This window comes from Lepisma saccharinum, chromosome 3, assembly GCF_977018435.1.
Source record: "Lepisma saccharinum chromosome 3, izLepSacc3.1, whole genome shotgun sequence".
Lineage (NCBI taxonomy): Eukaryota > Metazoa > Arthropoda > Insecta > Zygentoma > Lepismatidae > Lepisma > Lepisma saccharinum.
In genome coordinates, this window is record NC_139231.1 from 31,537,438 (window position 1) to 31,560,843 (window position 23,406).

The following is a 23,406-nucleotide window of genomic DNA, read 5'->3' on the forward strand; positions in this document are numbered from 1 at the left end:
TTCACGCCCTAGATCAAGTGTGTGAACTGTGCATCTTTCCATCAGGATAAAATAGAACATTGGCGGCTTTCCAGAATTGCCCAGCGGCCAATGAATGGAGCATCAATGACGTCAAAACGCCGAGTTTTCTGGAATGCGTCTTGCTGGCACAATCGAGTGAATATGCAGGACGAATTATTTTTAAAACAGATCTCCTGAAGTTCAAAATTCCAGTGATTATTCACATTCCTAAAGCTGTTACCAAGTATCTTTTGAATTATTTACAAAAAAAGCGAGGTTGGAATACACATTATTTCACTTATCTTTCAAAATTCACCTGTTTATACTTCTAGATTGACGAACATTGAAGTAAAATTCGATCGTTCATTCTTTGGTGAAATCATACAGAATGTTCCTTACTCCCCTCAACTTTGCACACGTAGTGCTTATCGCTATCACCTCATAATCAAGTGATTCCTGCTTCGATTAAAATATACCCCACGGCCACCTGCGCAATGGATTTTTTTACTATCTAAAGAACCGTTTTTATTTATTCCTCATATATTACAGCACGTCAGGGTAAATTTAGCAAAGAAATTACCATAAATACTGCTTTTGTGAATTATTTTGAGGAGTGTCGGAAAAACAATTGGGCAAGATTTATCTGTGTGTGTGTGTGAATAAATCACGGACTCGCCTTTCCACACGTCGTCTACCATTGTTATTTGGATCGTCGCTTTCTTGGAACCGAGATTCATAAATGCAAGGACTCGAGGTTGAAAACACAGCTCCAACTTGTTTATCTTTTATTTCTCTAATTCACGGTGCTTTGTAAACGTTGCAATGCAAACCACGCCTTGATTTTCTGCACCAGTTGGATTCCTAAAAGAGGAGGATGGCGTGAATGACAGGCGTTTATACACGGACAGCAGTTTTGCCACACGTAGTCCCAGAGACTGTGAAAAATTGCCTCGGAAAACGACGAAGTAACGTACAGCCACATTGCAACATTGCCCTCCCTCCCGATTCGAAAACGGTCACGTGAAAAACGCCGCATCCACGTGGGTGAGACATGTCATTCGCGCTTGTCTGGTTATGACGACACCGCCGTGCCGTGACGAGCGGCGCTGCGCTGTCGATCCGTGCCGTGCCGCGCGGCTTCACCTCCAAACGGCTTTCCCAGCTGCATGCGAGCGGTTCTCGTTCCGCGAGGTATCGCGACGAAAGTGATATTTCTCTCGAACCGTCGTAACTACGTAGTTGGAACAAAACGTGCTTTTTTATTCCCTCCGTCCATCCCTCACTCAACACCTTATCGAGTGGACGCGATGCGGTGTCGTGTGCTATAGTGTGTTGTGCCGTCCATGTGCGATACCCGTGTCGGTGGTGCAGTGCGGTGTATTGGTGGTACCAGAGTTCGTTTTCGACGGGTGCACCCATGGTCCGGCACGCTAACGAGATCCGAGGAAGGTGGCGGAAGATAGCGAAGAGAAGGTGCAGCCTGAGTGACAAGTGTGGGTACGATTCGGATTGCAGTGTCTCCACGGGTGCTATATCAACAGACAGCGGGGCGTCCCCATCCACAGAAACTGACAACGACAGTGCATCGGTGATGGATGTATGGGAACTGGTGAACCATCTTCTTGTAAACTACCAGGTAAAGTAGCCTTCAGTTTTATGGACGTGAGAGTCATTAAGACACTGTTGTCAGTCCTCACGAATCACCCGTACCTGTAAATAGTGGAGCTGACACGTGTTCGTCGTAAACAAATACTACTTCACCCTAATTTGCAGATGACATTGGCCCATTCATTTTGATTTGTTTACCATTTTCGGCTGAAAATCAGGTGGCCCTTTGCCAATTTTTGCGGCCTTCTATATTTTAGTCCCGGTGTAGGCACAAATGGTTCGGATCCCACTTTAAACTGTATGTCCAGTCCCGATTAGCCTTCCTGTGCATAAGTGGACGTAAAACCAAAACTCAACTCATTCTATATTTTAGTGTCGTTTTCGAAGTGGCCTTTTCTCTTTCCGTGTCGTTAAAGGAATTCGTTTATATATTTTACCTTCTGTAAGTGTCCTTTTCTAAAGATAGGGCACTTGTTATTTTCTCTCTGAGTTTCCTCTTTGCGGCCCTTTTTGGAGTGCTACCAATTTTTCTCTTAAACCCGTCTGAGTGAATTCATTGTAGTGCCCTTCCAAGGTGCGCAACCTTTTTAATATTTATTTAATAATTCCAATTTTTAATTAGTTTTTGGAGGCTTATTCCAAACTGCTTTCATGTACATTTCGTGAATGATGTGACCTCACTCTGATTGGGTGGTATTGCCTTGCAGGACAGAAGATTGTAGAGATTTTAAGCCTTTTTTTTACAGCACAGGAAATTAATTGGCTCGTCAGTCGTCAATTACAGCGAAGACACTTCAATTTGCCCCACACCAAATTCCACAACGCGGAAAACTCGTTCTAGTGGTTTTCACCCAAGAATAGGAGGTTGGTGCCACGAACGCACACGATAGGTTTTTCTTTATGGGCTTTTGAATGTACAAGCTGATCAAAAGGTTCGCTGTCTGCTGTCAGAAGTGGTTCTTGATACTCCCGGCTGCTTGTAAATATAGATACGTGATTGGCTTACGTGTTGTCTGTCGACCACAGCGGCTTCCCTGTCTCGTTCTACCTGTTTTCAGTTAGGCGTGGGAATCTCTTCCTTTCTGCTCTCGGATGACAAGGTTGAAGGGGGAGAGGGGGCTGAAAAAAAAAGAGATGAAGATAGTGGGGTAGCGGTTAGTATCTTTGCGTCCTCCGGTCTCGAGTAAATGTAGATCAGTTGGTAAGCCGGGCAAGTGAGGGGAGGTAGAGAGAAGGGTCTGGGGGGAATTGAATAGCGTCGTAAACCAGACCAGTAAGTGTAGCGATTTGTGTGCTTGGGAGGTGGAATGCACACTTGATAGCTTCGTGTGCTTCTAGTGTTTATTAGATCTCCCTCCCCTCTCTTTCATGGGACTTCCGCTGTGAGGCTGTCCGTTTCTCGTTCCTAGTTATGAACGAAATGATAGCCGTGCTTCTGCAAGGAATCGAACCCTGAACCCTGTCGTTCTTAGTAACGGGTGTCCCAAAAGTCTCGTTGTGGTTCAACTGACGGTCGTTCGAAGCCTTTCTTTCTATCTTATCCTCCGTGGTAACCCAGGGGTTCCTATAGGAGATGATAACTAGATCACTCTATTGCATGGTACTTTGTGTTTTCGACTTCATCTCATCGCCGAAGGTTCCGGGTTCGAATTCCGGCTTGGACATTGAAATATATTTTCGAGGGAGGGCTTCCCCGATGCCGCAATGGTAGCGTTGTTGCCTTGTAATCAAGGGGACCCGGGTTCGATATCCGGTGGAGGCTCAAGTGGTTCGGATCCCACTTTAAACTGTAGGTCCAGTCCCGATTAGCCTTACTGTGCATAAAGTGGACTTAAAACAACAAGTCAATCAATCATTATTTTCGAGGGCATTATCGTCGCCAGCTCAGTGTCCGAAGTCGACCTTCGTCGCGTAGTTGTTAGAGCAGCGCGGTACGACGCCTGGGGTCCCTGGTTCGAAACCTGAGTAAGGCGTGGATGTTTATGTTTGTCTGACTTTTGACAAAAGACTAATAGAAAGCTAGATAAATGAAAATAAGGCTTGAAAAGAGTTTTTAAAAGCATATATGAAGTTGTCGACTTTTGATCTCTCCATTGAAGTTTCCAGGCTCGAATAGGCATGGATGTTCTTTGTGCCGTCTGAACATCGCATGTTCTCATCGTCGCTATTAGCCAGAGGTGGCAGAAAGGCGACATAGAATAACAAAATGCAAATGCAGCCTCACTATCATCTCATAGTCATGATTATGCTAGAAGTAAAAGTATTCATAAGATAGGAAAATTTGTAATTGTAAAGAAGACTACCATATTTATCTGAATGTTAGTGGTACTTAATTACAATGTTCACTGGACATTCCCCATTGTCAATCTTTTTATCTGCTATTTATTCTATGTTATTACTTTTCGAGAAAACCCCTCTACTCTCGTCTTCAGGCGAAGAAACTGAAAAGTTTATACAAATCAGGTCTTTGGTAATGACACTAATTAACTAACTCTCTAGCCTTCTTGAACCCGAAGGTTCATGGCTGCAGCAACACAGACCTTCCATCTGTCCATATCCTGAGTAAGATCTATATACTCTTTTTCCATCCCTGCTAATTTCCTTTACGTCCATCTCAACATTATCCCTCCATCTTCGTCTTGGTCTTCCTACTGGTCTCTTACCATCAGGTTTCCCAACAAGAATCCTGTAAATTGTTCTTTCCTCTCCCATTCGCGCCACATGGCGTGCCCACCTAAATCTTCTTGATCTAATCATTCTAATAATATCTGGACATGAATACAAATTATGTACTTATAAATTATGTAACCTTCTCCACTCACCTGTGTCCTCATCCTTTTTTGGCCCAAATATTTTCCTAAGGGTTTTATTTTCAAATACTCTCAATTTATGTTCCTCTTTCAATGTAAGGGAGTGTAAGGGACCAAGTTTCGCATCCATATAATAGTACAGGCAATATTACTGTTTTGTATATTTTAACTTTTAGTTTTCTTAGATATTAAACATACATTTCCTGAATTAAGCCTGCTTTTTATTTCCTCTTTAATATCATTTTCATTTGTTAGTATTACTCCTGAACTTGAATTTGGAAACTGGTTCAAACGAGTTGTTATAAATAATTAGATTTTGATTATTACCTAACAAGGTTTCGGCCTGTAAGTATATATTTAGTTTTCTCTTTGCTAACTTCCAAACCTATCTATTTAGCTGCTTTGAAAAATATTTTATCATTATTCTTAATTGTATGGTAATGATACACCACAATAAAAGGGAACCTTCTACAGTTACAAATGCGTATAACTCAAAGTAAGTTAATCTCGTAACTTCAAGCGAATAATTACTGTAGAATTATCTTTTAAGTGCTGCGGGTTTGGTCCTCGGTCTTTTCAGCCTCTAGACACTGGTGTGATGGTTTTGACAAACTAGATGTCTTAGGCTGGAACATAGTAATAATAAATAATCCCTGTGCCATTCAGTGATAACTGGCAATAATACTAATATGTCTAGGAGACAAGCAACACAGTGATCAAGAATGGAGGAAGTATTGAGAAATATATACAACTGTTTACCTTCTCCAAATGGTTCTGGAAGCACTTCAAGGTCCTGCGAATTTAATAAATGCCTGAAAGATAATGGCCATGCTGCAAACGTGACGTCCAAACCAAGACAAGGGACGTGCTCTCCATAATAATTTCGGAATATTATAATGAGTTCCTTTGTCATCTTGTTTCGAATTCCAAAGGTACTGACAGATCTGAGGTGGCAGCCTTTAGTCAACGGAAGTTTGTCTTCAGGTTAAATTTAATCCTACTCAACGGTAGCGGACCTACAAAAGACAGAGTAAAGAATGTCTGAATATTTGGCAACCAACATTGCAAATGCGTGCAAAGTTACCACAATTCGCAAATCCCCGGTGGAGGCACAAGTGGTTCGGATCCCACTTAAAACTGTAGGTCCAGTCCCGATTAGCCTTACTGTGCATAAAGTGGACTTAAAACAGCAACTCAAACAAACAAACTATTCGCAAATTGTTTCCAGTACCAGTGTTCTAATTCTACTATGTTCATCCTAGCAAGACGCTGGTATTTTTCTTAAATGATTGCAAAATATTCAGTGGCGTGCCCGGGGGCGGGGGAGGCCTTGGTGGGTGTTATTCCACCTTCCCTTTTGGTTCAGATATGTAAAGGAAATGTCTTTAATAAAATATGGCAAAGTAGGGCAGACTACTAAAAAGAAAAAGACATAACGTCCCCCCCTTTTTTTTTTCGAAAACCCTGGCACACCAATGGTTATATTCATAGTAGTTCTAATTAAAGAAAATGATCTAGAAAATGTTAATTATACTAACCTGGAAATGGCAAGAAATTTGGATTACCAAGATGGCCTCCACGATGGCGTAATGGTAACGTCATCGCCTTGTTATGAAGATGGGCCCGGTTCGATACCCGGTGGAGGCACAGTGGTTCGGGTCCTACTTTAAACTGTAGGTCAAGTGAACTTAAAACAACACTTCATTTAATCAATTCAATGTATTGTCAAGATCAGTAGGAAACCTTGTTGAAGTGAAGTCTGTGGTTCATCAACCTTTCGATGCCCAAGGCCTGTCGAGCAAGTTTTGATTGAAGCGACGGACGCATTGTCAGCGCATCAAGCTCCCTTGTCACTGGTTTCTGGCTTTCTAGTTCGGAATCCTATGCTTCTTTTCAAGAAGCTCCCCATTGTTTTCACAATGCTAAGTCAACAATAGCACCCCCACCACAAGTGGTTCGAAAACGAAACTGCTCGCTCCGAAGGCGAGGAATGCAAAGCACGATATTTTTGATCTGGTATTTTTATATTTTTTTAAAAAAATTATTTCCTCGCAGGTCGAAACCTTTTATGGTGGGTGTAAATAGCTCCTGATTTATCCTTGTCTGTTTCCTTAAAATCTTCTCCTTGAGAATGAATGGGAGAACAGAAATATCCATCCTGTACCACGTGGTTGAAACACCTGGCTTCGAACGTCATGCGCAGACTCATAACCACGAAGCCGATAAATACCTTGCTGGAGCTAGCAGATCAAAGTAAATAAACACAAAGTAAACTCCATTCGGCAGTGTGCCACGAAGGTGGTGTGAACAGCATCACGGTCTCGATCGCAGGCTTAATCCTGGACGAGGATGAACAGGTCCTGTGGTCACTTGGGTAGACATTTGAAAATTCTGTAAACCCCTAGGAATCAAAACAAACACGAGTTGGACGTCGTTACCGTCTGTGCTGCACACGTAGCATAATTCGCCACCACTTTGATAATCTTCGTTACATATGCCGTGGAGGCGCACTCAGTCTCTCATTGTTGGGTCCCTGGATAGGGATGGGGAAGTGAACGCAGTGGAATGGTGCTGATTACACCACCTCTGCTGTGACTCATATTCAGTGTTAGAACTTGACCCGATCCTCCCTCTTATGAGTCTTCATGACACGTAGCAATATCTCCACGGGTCCCGGGTTCCAATCCCGGCCTAGGAATGGGTGTTCTTTACGAGTGTCCCTTGATCAATTTCATCATGTCATCCTCATCTTCGCGATTGCCCAAAAGTGGCAGAAGAGCGAAGTAAAATAAACCAAATCACTCAATTAAAAGACACGTAACAATGTTTGATTGATTGATTGAGTTGATGTTGGTGCAATTTATGCACAGTAAGGCTAATCGGGACTGGGCTTATTGTTTAAAGTGGGATCCGAACCACAATATGCCTCCACCGGGTATCGAACCCGGGACCCCTTGATTACTTCCACTGCGCCATCGGAGATTGATTGATTCATTGATTTAGTTTATTTTACTTCGCGTTTTGTGCCTCTTGGCTAATTTGCGAAGATGGGAATGAGTGATGAAATGATGAAATTGATGAATGGACATTCACAAACAACCAAGCCCGAGCGGGATTCGAACCCGGGACCCTTGGCGTCGCAGCGCGATGTGCTAACCGTTCGGCCACAGGGTCCGGCTGCGCCATCGGAGAAGCACCCAATGTGTGTGTATAATTTGTGGTGTTGACTAGATGAAGCCTTCCACTAATTCAGAATTGTCTTCTGGCCTCCGTATCCGCACGCGGAGGTTTTCAGGATCGAATTCACCCTGGGTATATGTTACCTTTAGAAGTGCCCTTCGTCTTCACGGATGCGATTAGCCACAGATGTATAAGAGCGTGTATTTAAAAAAAAAAAAAAAAAACACAAATTCTCCTCGCTGGCGATGTTCGCCGACCGGTTAAGTAATGAAAGTGACATCTGATTATCCCCATTTCGGACGTATTGGCGGGAGAGAGAAAAAACTGCGAGTTATCGTAGCGGGATATGCAACGTGCAGTGGAGCGTGCAGGCGACCGGCTGGAAGAAGGATGATCGTGTCTGATTAGTCGTCCTCGGGAGCACGTTCTCTGGGCATTCCATCACGGCAGCTCCTTTCACTCCGTGACTGACGTGACGTCTAGCTTCCATCCATTCCTGAAGGAGGCAAAAGGAATAAGGAAACAACTGTTTTCTCTCTCTTTTTTTTCTGGCTTGCCTTTCATCCCCCCCTTTTTATCGATTATCTCTCTGTTCATAAATCGCGACGATGAGGATGAATTGATGAAATGGATGAGTAGAGAAATGTAATACATTACACAAGATTCGAACTTATATACCCTGGTATCGCTGACGTCTTATAATGTCTGGGTCAGGGGTCATGGCCGTACAATCGATAAATCTCGCATAGCAGAAGGGTTTCCCCGATGGCGTAGTGGTAACATCGTCGCCTTGTAATAAGTTCGGTTAATAAATAATACATGGTTCGGTACCGGGTGGAGGCACGTTGCACAGTGGTTCGGATCCCACTTTAAACTGTAGGTTCAATCCCCATTAGCCTATCTGTGCATAAAGTGGACTTAAAACAACAAAGCAATCAATCAATCGAATAGTCGAAATAACAGTAATAATCATTACCATCATACTTATGATTATTATTATTATTACAATAAAGTATCTTGGGGAGATTTTTATACAAGATTCAGCACACCTATTTTTTTTTAACATTTCATACGTTAGTTTATCAAGAAAAGCTTTAAAAGAACGAACCTTTAGCCATAGTGTTTATGTAGTATCACTGCTCGCATAAAACACTAATTTCTGGAATTTTGAAAACCGTGAAACCATTTGTTCTTTGATGTGAATGGTAGAATATAACATAAACTGGTTCCTGTATTTTACGTTCCATGTTTTTTTTTTTTTTGATTTAACACATTTCTGTCATTTCGTTATTCTATTAGAATAATAACTAACTGAATTGTATTTCCGTTATTAATGTAACAAGCTTCCTGATTGGTCTGTAACTTGAACGATGCCAATTTCCAGGAGGTCGACGGACCAGTTCCATCCCGAGTTCGATTCCCGGTGTGGCACATCCTAGTTAGTGGGTTGCGTTCCAGATTGAACTGTAGTTCGCAGTCCACATTACTTTATCTGCGCATAAAAACTTTAAAGAAATACATTGTCGGGAAATAAAGATGATCAAATGGCAACCCGCACAACAAAGAGTTCAACAATGTAGACTCGTTCGAAAGAATTTCCAGATAAATGTGGGGATGAGTGACACCTGCCACTTCGTCCTGCTTCTTTGCATTTCGTGTACAAGCTTTACAAATGTATGCTCTTTGCGTTCAAATAATTAGGTTAGAACAGACCTATATTATCCAAGACCTAAATGTATACCTACTTCTGAGGCACCCTGTGCTGCGTGTTGAGGCCAGACAACACCGAGAGGGAAAGCAGTTGCATCACGCAGTAGCGGACGTTGAGCACAGTAATTTCTTCCTTACGATTCAGCTTTACAAACGCCGTCAGTTTCTGTTGCAAGGCCTTGGTTTTTTTATCATCCTCACTTTTGCACGAGTTGCGAGACAGGGATTATTGTTAACTCCGCTTCGATGCTTCTAGGTGGCTTCATGCAACAGTGATGATATTGCGTGTCTTTATGCAATACTCTGAACTAGAATCTCGTGCTTCAGAATGCCCTTGACGCTTGACTCTTCATTCATTACTACTGAATACCACGTGCTGTGATAAGCAAACAGGGTGTTTCAAAAGTCACCGAACGTTCAACCAGCGCTCTGCACTTGATGGATATTACGAATAAAACTGAGCAGCTACTCATATCTCAGTTTTTTGGGAAAAGGAATCCCATTTCGTATGCATAAAAGGGCACTCTCCCTCTTCGAACTAGTGCTCGAATTTTGATCAGGAGGATTCTCAACCGGTGTAGGTCGCCAATTCCTCCTGCGAAGAGCCAAATCATGTATGTTCAACGTGTAAGAAAGGCTCATAAACAAACCTGAGCGTATAAGTCACCGGCAATAAAGACGGGATACCTATATCCTGAAAATCTCACTTCGCTGCAATGCCTTGTGTGTGTTGCCTAACTCTACGGCGATGAGCAAACTTCAACAGCAAGTTCGTCTATCGCCGTGAAGTCAGGCAACACAAGACATTGCAGGGAAGCGGGTATTTTAAACTAGTTATCCCATTTTTATAGCCGTTGACTGTACAAATAGATCACCCCTCAAAGCCCGAGAATACAGAAATAAATGGAGAAAGATAGTAATTCATTTCATCATTGTGCGGTTTTAACTCAATTTTTTTGTACTTAAAAGTATTTGTTTTAACATCAATGGTAAGTAGTTTTTTAACGTAAAGCCATCGTTTATGTGTTATTCGGTTCTGTTCGTAGGAAGGACACGGCGCGCTACGACGCCAGAGTTCCCGGTTTCGAATGACGTTCTTAGCATGGGTGTTCTTTTCTAGCTGCTTTTCATCATGTCACTCCTCCTCAATCAATCAATCGTTGGAACTATATCGAAAATGTATCAGAGACTCGATATCGTTCAATATTTGGTAAACTATTAACGACTTACGAAATTTGAAAAACCAAAAACAAAAAACGCTTTGCTCACCATGCATTGGATATCTACCCGAAGGTCACATATTTTTTTTTATCGTAATTGCAAAATGAATCCATTAATGGCACGTGTGAACCTGTGTACAGTGGTTGCATACATTCAGGATACAATTGAAGTTTTCAATGCTTCGTGACGTCAGAACTAGGAATCGGATAATAAATGTTAAGTTGCTTGCCTGATTTAGCTGGACACCTTAAAAGTTTGTACAAATCGAGACTACACCAAAAAGAGAGAGGGGTTCCACATGATAGTCTTGTTCCGTGAAGAACCTCGAGTTCATAAAGGGTTAAATCACTTTATGATGTGTACGTTTTGTATCTTGTCATCTACTTTATCGCAGCAAGGTAACACGGCTCAGGTTTTAGTGCGGACCTGGAAAGCTTTGCTGGAATTTTACAAGGAACGCCTTTCTTTAGGTAGCAAGAGTTCCTCCACCTGCCCGTGTCAACGACGCATTCTGTCGGTATCACAACTGTTGTTAGCATCATCCTCCGGGTTAAATGCGCAACCGCTCGTAGCACCTGCTTGTAGTTAACAGGTGACTTGCTTTGTTCCGTGTACTTAGTACACGCATTAGCATGAAAGTCAAATTAGTTATCGGGCCAGCCGTAACAAAGGAGCTCTGACGCTCTTCACCGAGGAATAAGATCCGTCTAGCCAGTTTGGCCTACTTGTTGTTTTTTTTCTTTTCTTTTCAACTGCAATTGGGTAGGTAAATAGACGAAGCGCGAGATAAAACCAACCCTTTTTCTTTTTAAAAAAAACACGCGTATGTGTGGAAACGTACAGAAAATAAATAAGTGTTAAGCACAAGAAATGTGTTATAAATATATTGGTGTTTAAAATATGCGTTCTGCTGTTCCGCCTAATCTAATGGTTGGTACCCCCCGAGTCGTCGTCTTAGTCACGGACACTTCTGGGATGTAACAAATTCATTGAAAGTCAAGGGTATTTTTTCAAACGATGTTGTTGTTACATATTGATATCGAAGTTACTTTGTTTTTATAATTGAGAAGGGGAACTGAACACAGGGTAATGTAGTTCCACATTGTTGGGAACAATAGAATTCAGTGTGTAGATTTTTTTTTTTTAGGGCTTCGCCGATATCGCTTTGAACCCATACTATTACTGATTCCCACCAATACCGATACTTGAAAATTGCAATAATTATAATTTGTGCAAATATAAATCAATATTGGTGTGTACAAATTCTTCTCCATTTATATGCATTACCAAGAAATTTGCTTTATAATATTCAAGAGTTACATCAGAATATTAAAATAGATGTTATGTAATCACGAAATACAGTTTTTCGTGCAAAATTGGTGCAAAACGAAGTTTGGATTTTGCATAATTTCCAGGATAATTAGACTCCGCGAGAGGTGGCGCGCGCGGCAAATCGGACATGTAACACACAGATAATATGCACACCAGACATTAGGCATTACCACTTGCTGTAAGAGGCGAGCAAGCCGCCGTGGCAGATGGGTTAGCCTAACGCACTATGAGGGGTCCTAGGTTGAAATCCTACGTAATGCATGGACAGTTCATTATGTTCGCAGGGTTGCTACACGTCTGGAAAACATGGAAATGTCAACGAATTTTGCAGAACGTCTGGAATTTACGTGCATTTTGAAGTCTGCAAGGGGAAAAGTTGCAATATGAACAAGCAGTTCAGTTCACTTCCACTTTTGGATTCGGTCCTTGTGAGTCCACTCTCAAAGATTCAGTTTTGAAACTTGTTTCTTTCATTCTTATGATTCTCAGTCTTGTGCAAAATTATGGTTCCTTCGAATTTCTCTATTAAATTTTCACTTTTATAATACTAGATATTACAAAGAATATCAAAGTAAATCTTGCAGTCCAGATATCTGATTGATAACTAAAGTACATTGACAATGTGATCATAATTATCGGAAAGGTTGAAGATGAGCTTATCGTCTATTATTTTATAGATCTTAAACTTCTTGGCATTTCCTATAGAATTCCTATATGCAACAAAAAAATCCAGATTCTGTGTACTTATAAATGTAAGCAAAAAGGCAGCATTTTCTACGACATTGTAAATCCGCCAGAAAATGAAAAATTGTGTATGGTTTATGAACTTTCTCTGTTTTCAAATTGTGAAGATCTTCTATGGTGAAATAATGTATCTCTGCTACCTTAGCCTGAAGGCTAGATGCACGTGATTGTAGCACCCAATACATTTGATGGCGATTGTAATTTTGCATTTTACTCTTCGAATTTTCACATGTTCTTGTGTGTGTAGAATGAAATTTGCTATAAAATAAAAATAAAAAGTGAATATTGATAATACGCAATTAACGAATTATATATTTAATTGAAAAGCACAAGGTTCAAATGCAAAAATCAGAATGATAAACATGTCTGGAAAAAATGGACTGGAAAACCTGGAAATGTCGGGGAATTTCATAATAAAAAAATTGTAGCAACCCTGGTTCACCTATTTCAATCAACCTTAATGTCGCTATCCTAGAGATCAAAATTCAATCACCATAGCAAACTTGAAAGTTAGTTCACGCATAAGATATAAACAAGGCCGCAGTGTTCACTGAGGCGAGTTTTAAAATAGACCAGCCAAAGATTGTTCGAAACGCGCATTTCTTCTAACAACACAGCCATTCATGTGAAATGTCGTAATGTTCCCATGTGCTTTAACCGCATACACAACTTCGCAGAATTTAATCTGTTCACTGAGAGATCTTCTTCGAACTGGGATATTTCCGTTGCTTGCGTCACTACAAACTTATGTTGACAAGTTCGTTCTTATTTTTATATCCCTTGAGCACATTTATTCGTTACGTATAGGGCATAACTTATCATCGCGTCTGGGCAATATGTGTTAGTGACGCCTGCGCCAACGTCTAAATTTGTACTAAATCCAATACATTAATTGCGAATGATGAAACAAATGTAGCAGCTGACTCTGTACATGGCCGCCATAAAGTCTGGAACCAATAATAGAAGTGATGGACAGCACATTTCTTTAATGCAAAACGTGCTTCTCCACAAGGCTCAACACGCTTCCTCAATCATTTGAATTGTCTTCAAAATATGAAGGTCCAGAGTAACCGTGGAGATGTTCCAGATCCAGGCTTTTCACAGCACATAGCAGGTTTCAAAATTCGCCGTATGGCAGTGTCCGTGAGGTTGAGGTCAGGTGGCTGTGATGCCCTTCAACAGAGCTGCTTCTCCCAATCCATCGTCTAACAACATCACCATTAATTCCATACTTTATGGCCACCCTGTAAGTGTCTGTTAAAAGGGGTTGGCAACAATTTCGATGCCTCAAAATCGTGGGTTTGATGTGCTTGCATTGAGAATCGAACCCTGGATCCTTTGATTAAGGGGCAATTCGTAAACCACATGTCAACCTTTCTGCATAATATTGTTCCTTTAGACGTGAAGTGTAAAAGAAAGAAAAAGAAGCGCATGATTGTGGATGTGGATTATATTGAATTTCATTTACTATGATTAGAAAAGGATGCCTCATACAGAGATGAGCTGGACTTACACAATTCAAAGTGACATGCAACCTATTTAATTGTGCTCCAGCGGAGAATCGACCCTGATTACAAGGCGAATTTGATATGAAGTTATTTTTGCTCTTTAATTTCGCATTAGGATCAGAAAGGCTAATCAGGACTAGATCTCCAGTTTAACCTTTAGCATAGCACGACCAATTTCGCGGAATTCCCTTACTTACCGCACCGTTGCGTCATTTTACGTCATTAATGCGCTTGGACTTGTGTAATAAAGTTAAAAGAACTGCATAGGTTTCAAGAGGAAGCCTCATTCTTACTTTCGATGGACTCTTTAAGAACAATGAACACGGCTCTATGGCGTCATCTTTTATGAACGTAGTTTCCTCACGTAAATTTAGAATAATCACTGCTAATTAGGTTAATTGTTGTTAGTAATGTATTATTACAAGCATTATGTCCATTGTCATAACTTGAACAGGTACGTAGTCAGGGAAAGCGCTCAGGGGGCTGAAGCCCCCCCCCCCCCCCCCGAAGTGTATAGTGGTAATTTTACTTCCTTGGCAGGATTAGACGTCTTGTAAAATAACTTATAATATACTGAGAAATTCATCTGGAGGGCTTCTACCCCCCCCCCTTTCACTTTGCAAATTGGGTGTCGGCATGAGCCCCCCCCCCTCCCCCGAAATAAAATTCTGGCTACGGCCCTCTTGGAGAATGCTTTCGCCAATTATTGTTTTCTAACGCAATTCGAGCCTGGAGTATGGTTAATTGAAACACAAAAAATAGATTTTTAATCAAAACTTCAAACTGCTTATTATATAAAACGTGCAGACAATTTCGGCTAGAATGACGCTGTGTCTAACGAACAAAGCAAGATGCCTTTTTTCTCTCTCAATGTAACCACGCGTTTCTTTACTTGAACAGCGCGGCAAGTAAGCCGAGTTCCAGCTTGGCACGTATTCGCGTTACTGGTATGGAAAAGGATTAAAGTGCGATCAGAAGCACTGTGGAGTGTACCTTCGCAGGGGGATCGAACCCAGAACCCCTTGTTCATAAGGCAATGGCGTTACCACATAGCCAACGGGAACGCATTATTTGCCCCTGAGATAACATTAGTGTATTCTACAGCTTATTGATTTTATCTTAACTTGTTTTATCACAAATGTAATGTGTAAACTGATAGCAATGGCGCCACACATTCTGCGTTGCTAAACGGTGACTCGGGAGGGTTCTCCCCTCCCCCTCTTTCAAACTTGCGAAACACGTACAAGTTGTTACTGTTTGCCGACCTTCAATGGCCTCTCACCACTCGCTTTTCGACAACGATTTCTTTTCATCTCCTACAACCCTAATAAAATCTCTCCTCCGGTCGCTCTAGATTCCCCTTGCTCCCGGAGGAGGGGTAGTGGAAGGGGGGAACGAGAAGGGGTATTGGCGTAACCACGCTGGCTCATTCCGCAATCTTTCCGACGCTTCCAGCCAAGTTTTACCTCTTTTTTATTATGATTTTTACCCCCCTCCACTTTGAGGTTACGCAGTTGTCTGCACATGTTGCTCGACTGTTCTGTTCTTTGCGAGGTTTTCCACTGCGTTATCACTGCCGCAATTGTGTCGTAATATCCCCAGCGAAGGTTCCGGGTTTGAGTTCCTGCCGTTCCTTTGTGAGTGTCTCTTCATCAGTTTCATACAACCTCATGGTTCCCACTGGCCTGTTAAATTGAGGAAAATTAATATGGTTTTTAACGGAAACCCGTTTTTCTCTTTCCTACTCTCTTTTGTCGTGGAGTGGGAGGTAATTTCTTCTTTCATTGTAGTTTTTGTTCACTTTGTGTTGTGGAAAGTTTCGATAAAGTTCGTGGAGACCCGAAAATTCAAGGAATTTAGGTTTGGGAAAATGTGTATTAAATCTAGAAAAGTAATGGAAGTTCATATTGTTTTAATATATGTCGGAAAGTCCAAAAATACCAAAAATAATTGTTGTAAACAGTTATTTACTACAACAAGCGTCTCTCTCTTGGAGTCAGGTGTTTCGTTTTCGTATTTGTACTCTGAACGTAGTAATAAGTGGGAATAGAAGAGACTAGCCTGGAGATTGATTTCAAAACACCTGGAAAAGTCTTGGAATGTGTTTCAGCAAATTGAGTGGTAACTCTTAATTATCATCTTCGGCGCGATTAGCTTAAAGAAACCGAAAAGCGACGTAAAGTAAGAAAATTGCAAACTTTTTTATGTACGGTGCCAAATTTTTCATGTGCTCAAGCCTAATAGTTTCCTTAAATGCACCAAAACTAAGTAATGTTCTAAGTATACATCATTTCGTGAAAATAATATGTGGATAGTTCGAACAAAGAGAGGCATACGCTCCTCATAATTTTTACAGTATATTTTTGCTGTGATTATTCGATTCTGCAAGATTTCTTTGAATTTGTAGATTATGAGCTTGGTTGTCACTATTCTGTCTGTGGTATCAACGGGTGTGGTGTCTATTTTTATTAAAATCAACCTGCTGCTCCTCTCAACTAGCTACCAAACTGAATTCCGTACTTAATACACTACTTTTTGACGAACACGCTGTTTTTGTAGTCATAGGCACTTCTGAATTGTAATTAATGCATTAAAAGTGTCTCCGTTTGTCACAACCCATATTGTCCATGCCTGTACAAAATGGAGTGGAGCCAACTTTCATTTTTGTCACGTGGCTGCTACTGTTAGAGAGTCGTCCATCATTCAGTACAGAGACAAGTAGTGAGAAGGACCTCCGCGATGGCGTAGTAGTAAGGCGTCGCCTACATTTAAAGAGTTCACTGGTTCGATCTTCTATAGAAGCACGTAATACCTCGGATCCCACTTTAAACTGTAGTGAGAATCAGACAAGCTCCAGTAGGTAGTTTTTTTTGTGGGAGATGTAGTTAATGGCTTTTATTATGAACAAGGTAGACGTATTTCCAGTCAGTGAAAGGCGCGATATTTTCCCCTTGTTCCTATCACGAAACGCTGTTTTTGCCGTGTAGCAGAAGATTATTTTCGTTTTCTATTGCGTGTTCGCGTGCATAGCATCAGTCGTTGACAGAGCGACGTTCGTTTCTATAACTGTACTTTGCGGGAAAGGGGGAAGGGGAGACTAGCAGTTAGTTAAAAGTAAAATTTCTTGTTCGAATCTGCTCTGCCCTCTACTAAAATTAATTTTCTTGCGTGTTGAGGAACGTTTTGCAATTCTTGTTGGGAAACCTGGAGTTAGGCTTCTGTAGGAAGGCCAAGACGAAGATAGAATGACAATATGCATATGGATCTGAGAGGAGTGATAAGGTTGGTCAAGAGTGTATTCGTCTTGCCCAGAATAGCGAAATGTAGGAATCTTGTGTTGCTGCAGCAATGAACCTTCTCCTCTACAAGCGCGTTGCAAATTCAGCTCAGCATGGTGTATCTTGGTCGTGCAGTGCCGATTTTCAAAAGCTAAAGACTTAAAATGTAACTTGAGAGGTTGGAGAAGCTTGTAGTGTCGCCTTTCCATACTCGTTATCAACCTTAACGAAATTCGGTTTAAGGAGCTCATATAGTTTACCTTTGAGGCTCTATTTGTTTTCATTCTGTAATAATTTCTATCCTACCCAAAAATTCCGGGTTAGAGACCCAGCATGAGTATTATATTCCTCTGTGTTTCTTCATCGATTCCGTCCCATTCAAAGAAATTACGGCAAACTAATAACAATCAATTCTGCATTGCTCCTTTCTTGCACCTCCGTGGCGGAGTGGTTATCACAGCGCGCTACGACGCTAGGAGGGTTCGAATCCCGGCCTGGGCATGGGTCTTCGTGTGTTCCTTCCTCAAATTTAATCATATCATCACTCATCCTCATCGTCGCAATTAGCCAAAAGTGGCAGAAAAGCGATGTAAATAACATGATTTAATCAATCAAAGTTCCGTGTGCCCAGCCATTTCAGAGCATCTTCCTTGGTATTTGATCTGTTTCAAATAATTCCACGTTATATCATTCTCTCCAGTGTGCGTCTTCCTGCATTGTTTCATATATTGTCTTTCAGGAATACTGTTTTTTTTCTTTCATATCTCCCCGTTAACTGCATCCGCATCATATAGTTAGTAAAATCTGGAAAAAATAGGGAAGGAAGATAAGTCTCTTCATTTCTTTCTCCCCCTGTTGGCGATATCTGTCGTCTGTCTCGTCATAGGTCTCATCTAAGGTCTCCAAATAACAGAAAAAGTAAATATTAAAACATTACTTGTTGCAAATTAAGCGTCATGTATAACCTATCTAGATGTACTCGGGCAGCTACTGCCTCTTTACTAAAGTCTTCAATGTGTGTAAGGTTCTTTTGTGTCTTTATCGTCTCTAAAATCTACTACTCTTTTTTCTTTCATTCGGTTACCATTAAGAAGTTGGTAGACGAACACCAACGCACTGCAGCATTGAGAAATCAAACAGGAAAGGAATACGAGGTTAACAGGTTTTACACAGAAATTTCCCGAACGCGCCAAGGTCCTTCTCTTTTTTACAACCCCCCTGAAGCCGGTTGCGGACAGCACCATTGCCTGCGAGAGGGAAAGCTGAACAGTTTCGACTTGTGAATGTAATCCGCTCTCGTATAAATTCCCAGTACAAAGAATTATGTTTTGGGGCATTAATTTTGGATTCTGTAATAAATCGCTTTTGAACTGTAGGCACTGCGCGCGAGAACTCCCGTAGTTGCCAGGAGGAAACAAACACCTTTGCAATATCCACAAGAGACAATAGACACGTGTGTGTGTAAACGAGAATTAGCTAATCCATATCTTGTCTCTTGAGAAACCCCGTTAAGGCTCGCTCATTCTTTGCTCTAATTTCTCAATAGACTGTCGTATGTGCATCAATGTGCCACAATAGGGAAATGTAGAATAGATAATAGAATGTTAGTTCCACCTGATGAAAGTGAAATTTCCTGATTATTATTGTATGCATTAATTTTTCATAGCCAACCGTTAATTACAAAACTGGTTCGTAACAAACTTCAAATACGTATTCATTTGTATATTTACTATATTGCAATCCTCTCTCTAAATATATCCTTGCGTGTGCTGTATTGGTAATTCTTCAAAGAATTCTCTGTTTCTGGGGGAAAATAATTTTCCTCGATTTACCACCACTGAGTGCAAAGCCACGGGTAAATGTTTTGGCGGGACTTTCATGCACGTGCTCCGTGGAATGTGGATCCGACCATTGCCTGTGGGTAACCGCTCGCTTCTAGCCCAAGGGTCGTGTAATTGCGTGAACGACTTTCGCGTGAGCTCTCACTTGTTCCACAGGCCGTACGATCATTGATTACCGTTCTTACGATGCAGCGAAGAATATGAACCCCACATAACAAGTTGCGTGCTGAAAGTTGATCGCCTTTCTCGGCTTTGACCTGCGGTTTTTTCCTTCCTCTTTTTCTTTTTTTTCGTACAGGAAGACTCTTTTTACGTTTCGTATGTTTGCAATCTGACGCTCTAAATCGCACTTCTCCGAATGATGAGTTTCAGGAAATATGATTGGTGTTGTTAAACACTTTGTTTTAATCGTAGCAGATTATGTGCTTGATTTCATCTTCACTGTGTTACGAGGGAATGTTGGTTACGGCGAAGCTCTTGTGACCATCAGAATACACCAGCCTTTGCCCCTACTAATTGATAAGAGACTCGATGAGGATTAGGTGTAACTCATGAATGAGCATTTATACGCACACACACGAGCAAGAGACACAATATAAACCTATACTGACTGTGGATCCAGTCGCCAGAGCCGTGTTAGCCTGCAAGAATGCAGAATATGTATATATACAGGGCTAATGTAAAATAAATATACACTTTCAGAACCGTTAAACACGCACAACATACGTATCAGAGCTGTAATGAAAGATTTTAGGTTTTTGCGACTGCAGCGACGTCAGTATTACGTGAACTCCAGTTGCATTAGCTAAGCAATGCAAAACGGCTGCTACTGCAGTAGCACAGCATTTGTGCCGTGATTAGCGAAAATAAACTCTGTATCTTTCATTTGTGTTGAGTTATTATCAAAGACAGGTTGTTTTTTTTTTTTTGTCCACTTCCTGTTAAGTGTGAACGGTCTAAAACAACGCATCACAACAGCTGTTACGAGTTTTGACAAGTACATGTTTGAAACGACCTAGATTATAGTGTTGATATCTGTCGTGTTACAAAGGACCAACACACAGAACATCTGCAAGTTAGTCATACAAACTTAGAGACATGTACTAAAAGAAAAGGCAAATATTTCGTCTATTTCAAATAATACTATGGTTTCTATAAAATGTTAAAACTGTCAATTTCCTTTATAGTAACCCCGTATAATTTGGATGCATTGAACATCGAGGGGGGGGGCAGTAGTCACGATTATAATTGATTTTCTCTCATATGTGTGGGACACACCGCAAACGCCTACACACGTTTTATTTTAACGAATGTGCCAACCATAGTAATAGCCATTGCCATCACCCAGTAGACGACTAATGAAGCAGCTTATGCCTCTACTCATGCCTTTCCTTGTGTATTTTTTCGTATTTGCTGCCAGGCATCGTCCAACCCCGTCTTTCTGACTATATTTCACATATTTGTCCTTGACGACTGGCCATGACTGTCTCTCTTTTAAGGACACGTTTCTCGCTCTTGCCGTGCGTGTAGGAACATTGCCATTGGCATATCCTTTGAAGTGTTGTCCGGTCTGTTCATCTTCCAATTAACAAGTCGCTGCGCGTGTTCCTAAGCCTAGGTGTCCTCTCATATTGCTTTGTGTGCTTGTTTGCATGGTAAATGACGTGCAAAATGTGCACCAATGGGTGGTTTGAAGAATTCAGTAAAGCATTGATTTAGTCCAAGCCTTTCCGGTCTCCGATCCACTGACTTGGCCTGTCGCCTTGTAATCAAGACGTTCGTGGTTCAGTTCCCGGCGAAGCACATTCTCAGGCATTCGATTTCAGTGTTAAAAGTCCAAGTATGAAAAATGATTGTTCAATTTTTAAAACGAACTTGATGAAACTGATTTATATACCGGGTGGTCCAAAAGTCCCGGAACGGTTACATATCGTGAGAAATAAACAAATCGGAAAATGAAAAAATACGTGTTTAATAAGTGAAAGAAAGCTATTCAGTGATATCACACTTGATTCCCCACCCGGGCAACTGTGAAATTTTAAATGAAAACCCCCCATATTGTATTGTAGAATCGGAAAGAGGAGAAAAAAAACTACCATATACGCGTATATACTCTATTGAAAGGTCTTGACGTACAGATTCCGAATCTGCAATCGCTTTCACTCTAGCTCAATTAGGGGCAGAGCGTCCCTTTGAAATTTTTGTGGGTTTTATGAAATTTTCACTTTTTGTTTTTAAATCGCCACATCTCCGTTCCTAATTGAGCTAGGAGAATGGTTGATAGCTCATTGGACTCGGAATGAAGTCCTCTTCCCGAGGAGACGCTGTGATCCAATTAGTGGGGCGTGTGATTACCGGACCCTATTCCTAGAGTAGGGCCTAGTGCCTGGCCTATATCTACAAGTGGCAATTGTGAGCCTGTGCTGCGTGGTTGCATAAATTCAAAAAAAATAGATAATAAGAAAATATAGAAATATCCTCTTTGCGTTGGACCGTGTGATAGTCACATATATATGGGGGGTGCAAGTATGGTTTCGTACATTCTCGAGCTAGACCATAGTGGAAGTGACATAATCAGCACCACGCTCCGGCCGCTCGCAAATTTGCCCATCAGGTACCCATTTATTAGTACAAGTCCCCAAATCCGCTTTATATAACCATTTCGGAAATTAAACCTGGGCCTTCTCAGTCAGATGCACTGCCGAGAATTTGAGATCTTTGTTGTAATTTTAAAATAACACTTTGATAGCCTAATATCAGTAACACCTGCAGGCTATCGCAGTGTGGTTTAAACCAGTGGAACAAGACGAACATGAAAAATAAATGTGCCATTGGATTTCTTGACTGAAATTTTCTTCCGAAATTCCAGCAATCGTAGTATCGAAATCTTGAGAACAAGTTACATAAAGTTGAGGAGATAATGCTATTCTACCAGACGCCACCTTGTGGAAGCATAAAAGTGACAGTGATAGGTCGCCCTTCATACAAGTCCGGTGCATGCATTAAAGAAAAGAAAAATAGTTTCCCAAAAGAGGGGAGAATGCACATGATAGGCCACGATGCGTGTCGGCGTTTGACGTAATTGCACTAATTATCTGTGAGGAGTAGCAGGAGGCGTTTCGTCCGCGTGAGATCGTTCCGCCTTTGTCTTTTCGGTTCTTGAGTTTGTTCCACTTGAGGGGTGAAGGGGGTCAAGGTTGTTGAGCACGACGCTCAGTGCTTCTTAACTTGCGCGTTTTACGGCCAAAATGCTCGCCCAAGTTTCGAAAGCGCTCTAAAAGTTCCTAGCTAATTTGGAAACATTACTTGCGATCCGAGCTGGAACTCGTGGGATATGGTGTGCTGATAGTTTTACTTCGCTTTTCCTCCTCTTTGCTTAATCGTGGCGAGGAGGATGAGTGACAAACTGATAAAATAGATGACGATACAAACACTACGATATATATATTTTCCTGACCGGGACTGTCTTCTTATAGCATTACGCTAACCACTCCGCCACGGAGGACGGCTAAAGATCATGACTAGGGTTGGTACCGAGACGGCCTAGAACGAGAGCAGATCGTTCAGAATTTATCAAGACGAGATACCTGTGTAAAATCTAGATTTCGATGTGATACTTGAAAACAAATGCAGACAAATTTACAGTGCCACTTCTTCGGACATACCTGCCTGGCCTATATCGACAACTCATATTTTACTCATAGTACTTTAAAAATCAACTCATTACTGGCAATTGTCAGCCTGTGCTGCGTGGTTGCATAAATTCAGGAAAAATTAAGTTTTCCGACTGTTCGTAGTATCGAAACAAGACACTTGCTACGTGTGTTCCTTCAGTTGTATCTGTACTGGTGCTGTTTAGATTCTGATTTGTACTTGTTCACATTCAAGGCGAGTTTCCAAATAAATGCATCGCAAAGTGATTCAGAAGTCGATGCCATAATTCGTTTTCCGCATACGTAGGCTTATTAACGTCTTGTTTCAGGCAAACATTAAAAATATCGTGAGCGCCTGATAGTTAGGCAGCCAACCTTACTTCAATGTGTTGCACGGGTATATAAACGCAAGGGTGAGATTTAATCTGCCAATCTTGGTTGAATGAATGCTAGTCAAGCTTGTAGCAAGTTGAGCATTCATGTAATCGAGCGCGTTCCCGGTTTCGATACCCCGTGCTGGT

The 23,406-nt window shown here is 41.3% G+C and overlaps 1 protein-coding gene across 6 annotated transcripts in view; it reads left to right on the plus strand.

Moving 5' to 3' along the window:
• ash1 (histone-lysine N-methyltransferase ash1) overlaps positions 1-23,406 on the plus strand; it is a 154,208-nt gene that overhangs the window by 38,998 nt on the left and 91,804 nt on the right. The window contains exon 1 of one of the 6 annotated variants that reach the window (XM_083118397.1): positions 1,166-1,636. The exons of the other annotated variants lie outside the window; for them this stretch is intronic. Within the exon in view, the coding sequence (XP_082974523.1) occupies positions 1,418-1,636 (219 nt within the window). The 5' untranslated portion in view covers positions 1,166-1,417. Of the gene's footprint in view, positions 1-1,165; positions 1,637-23,406 lie in introns of those variants that run through there. 6 annotated transcript variants of the gene reach the window in all.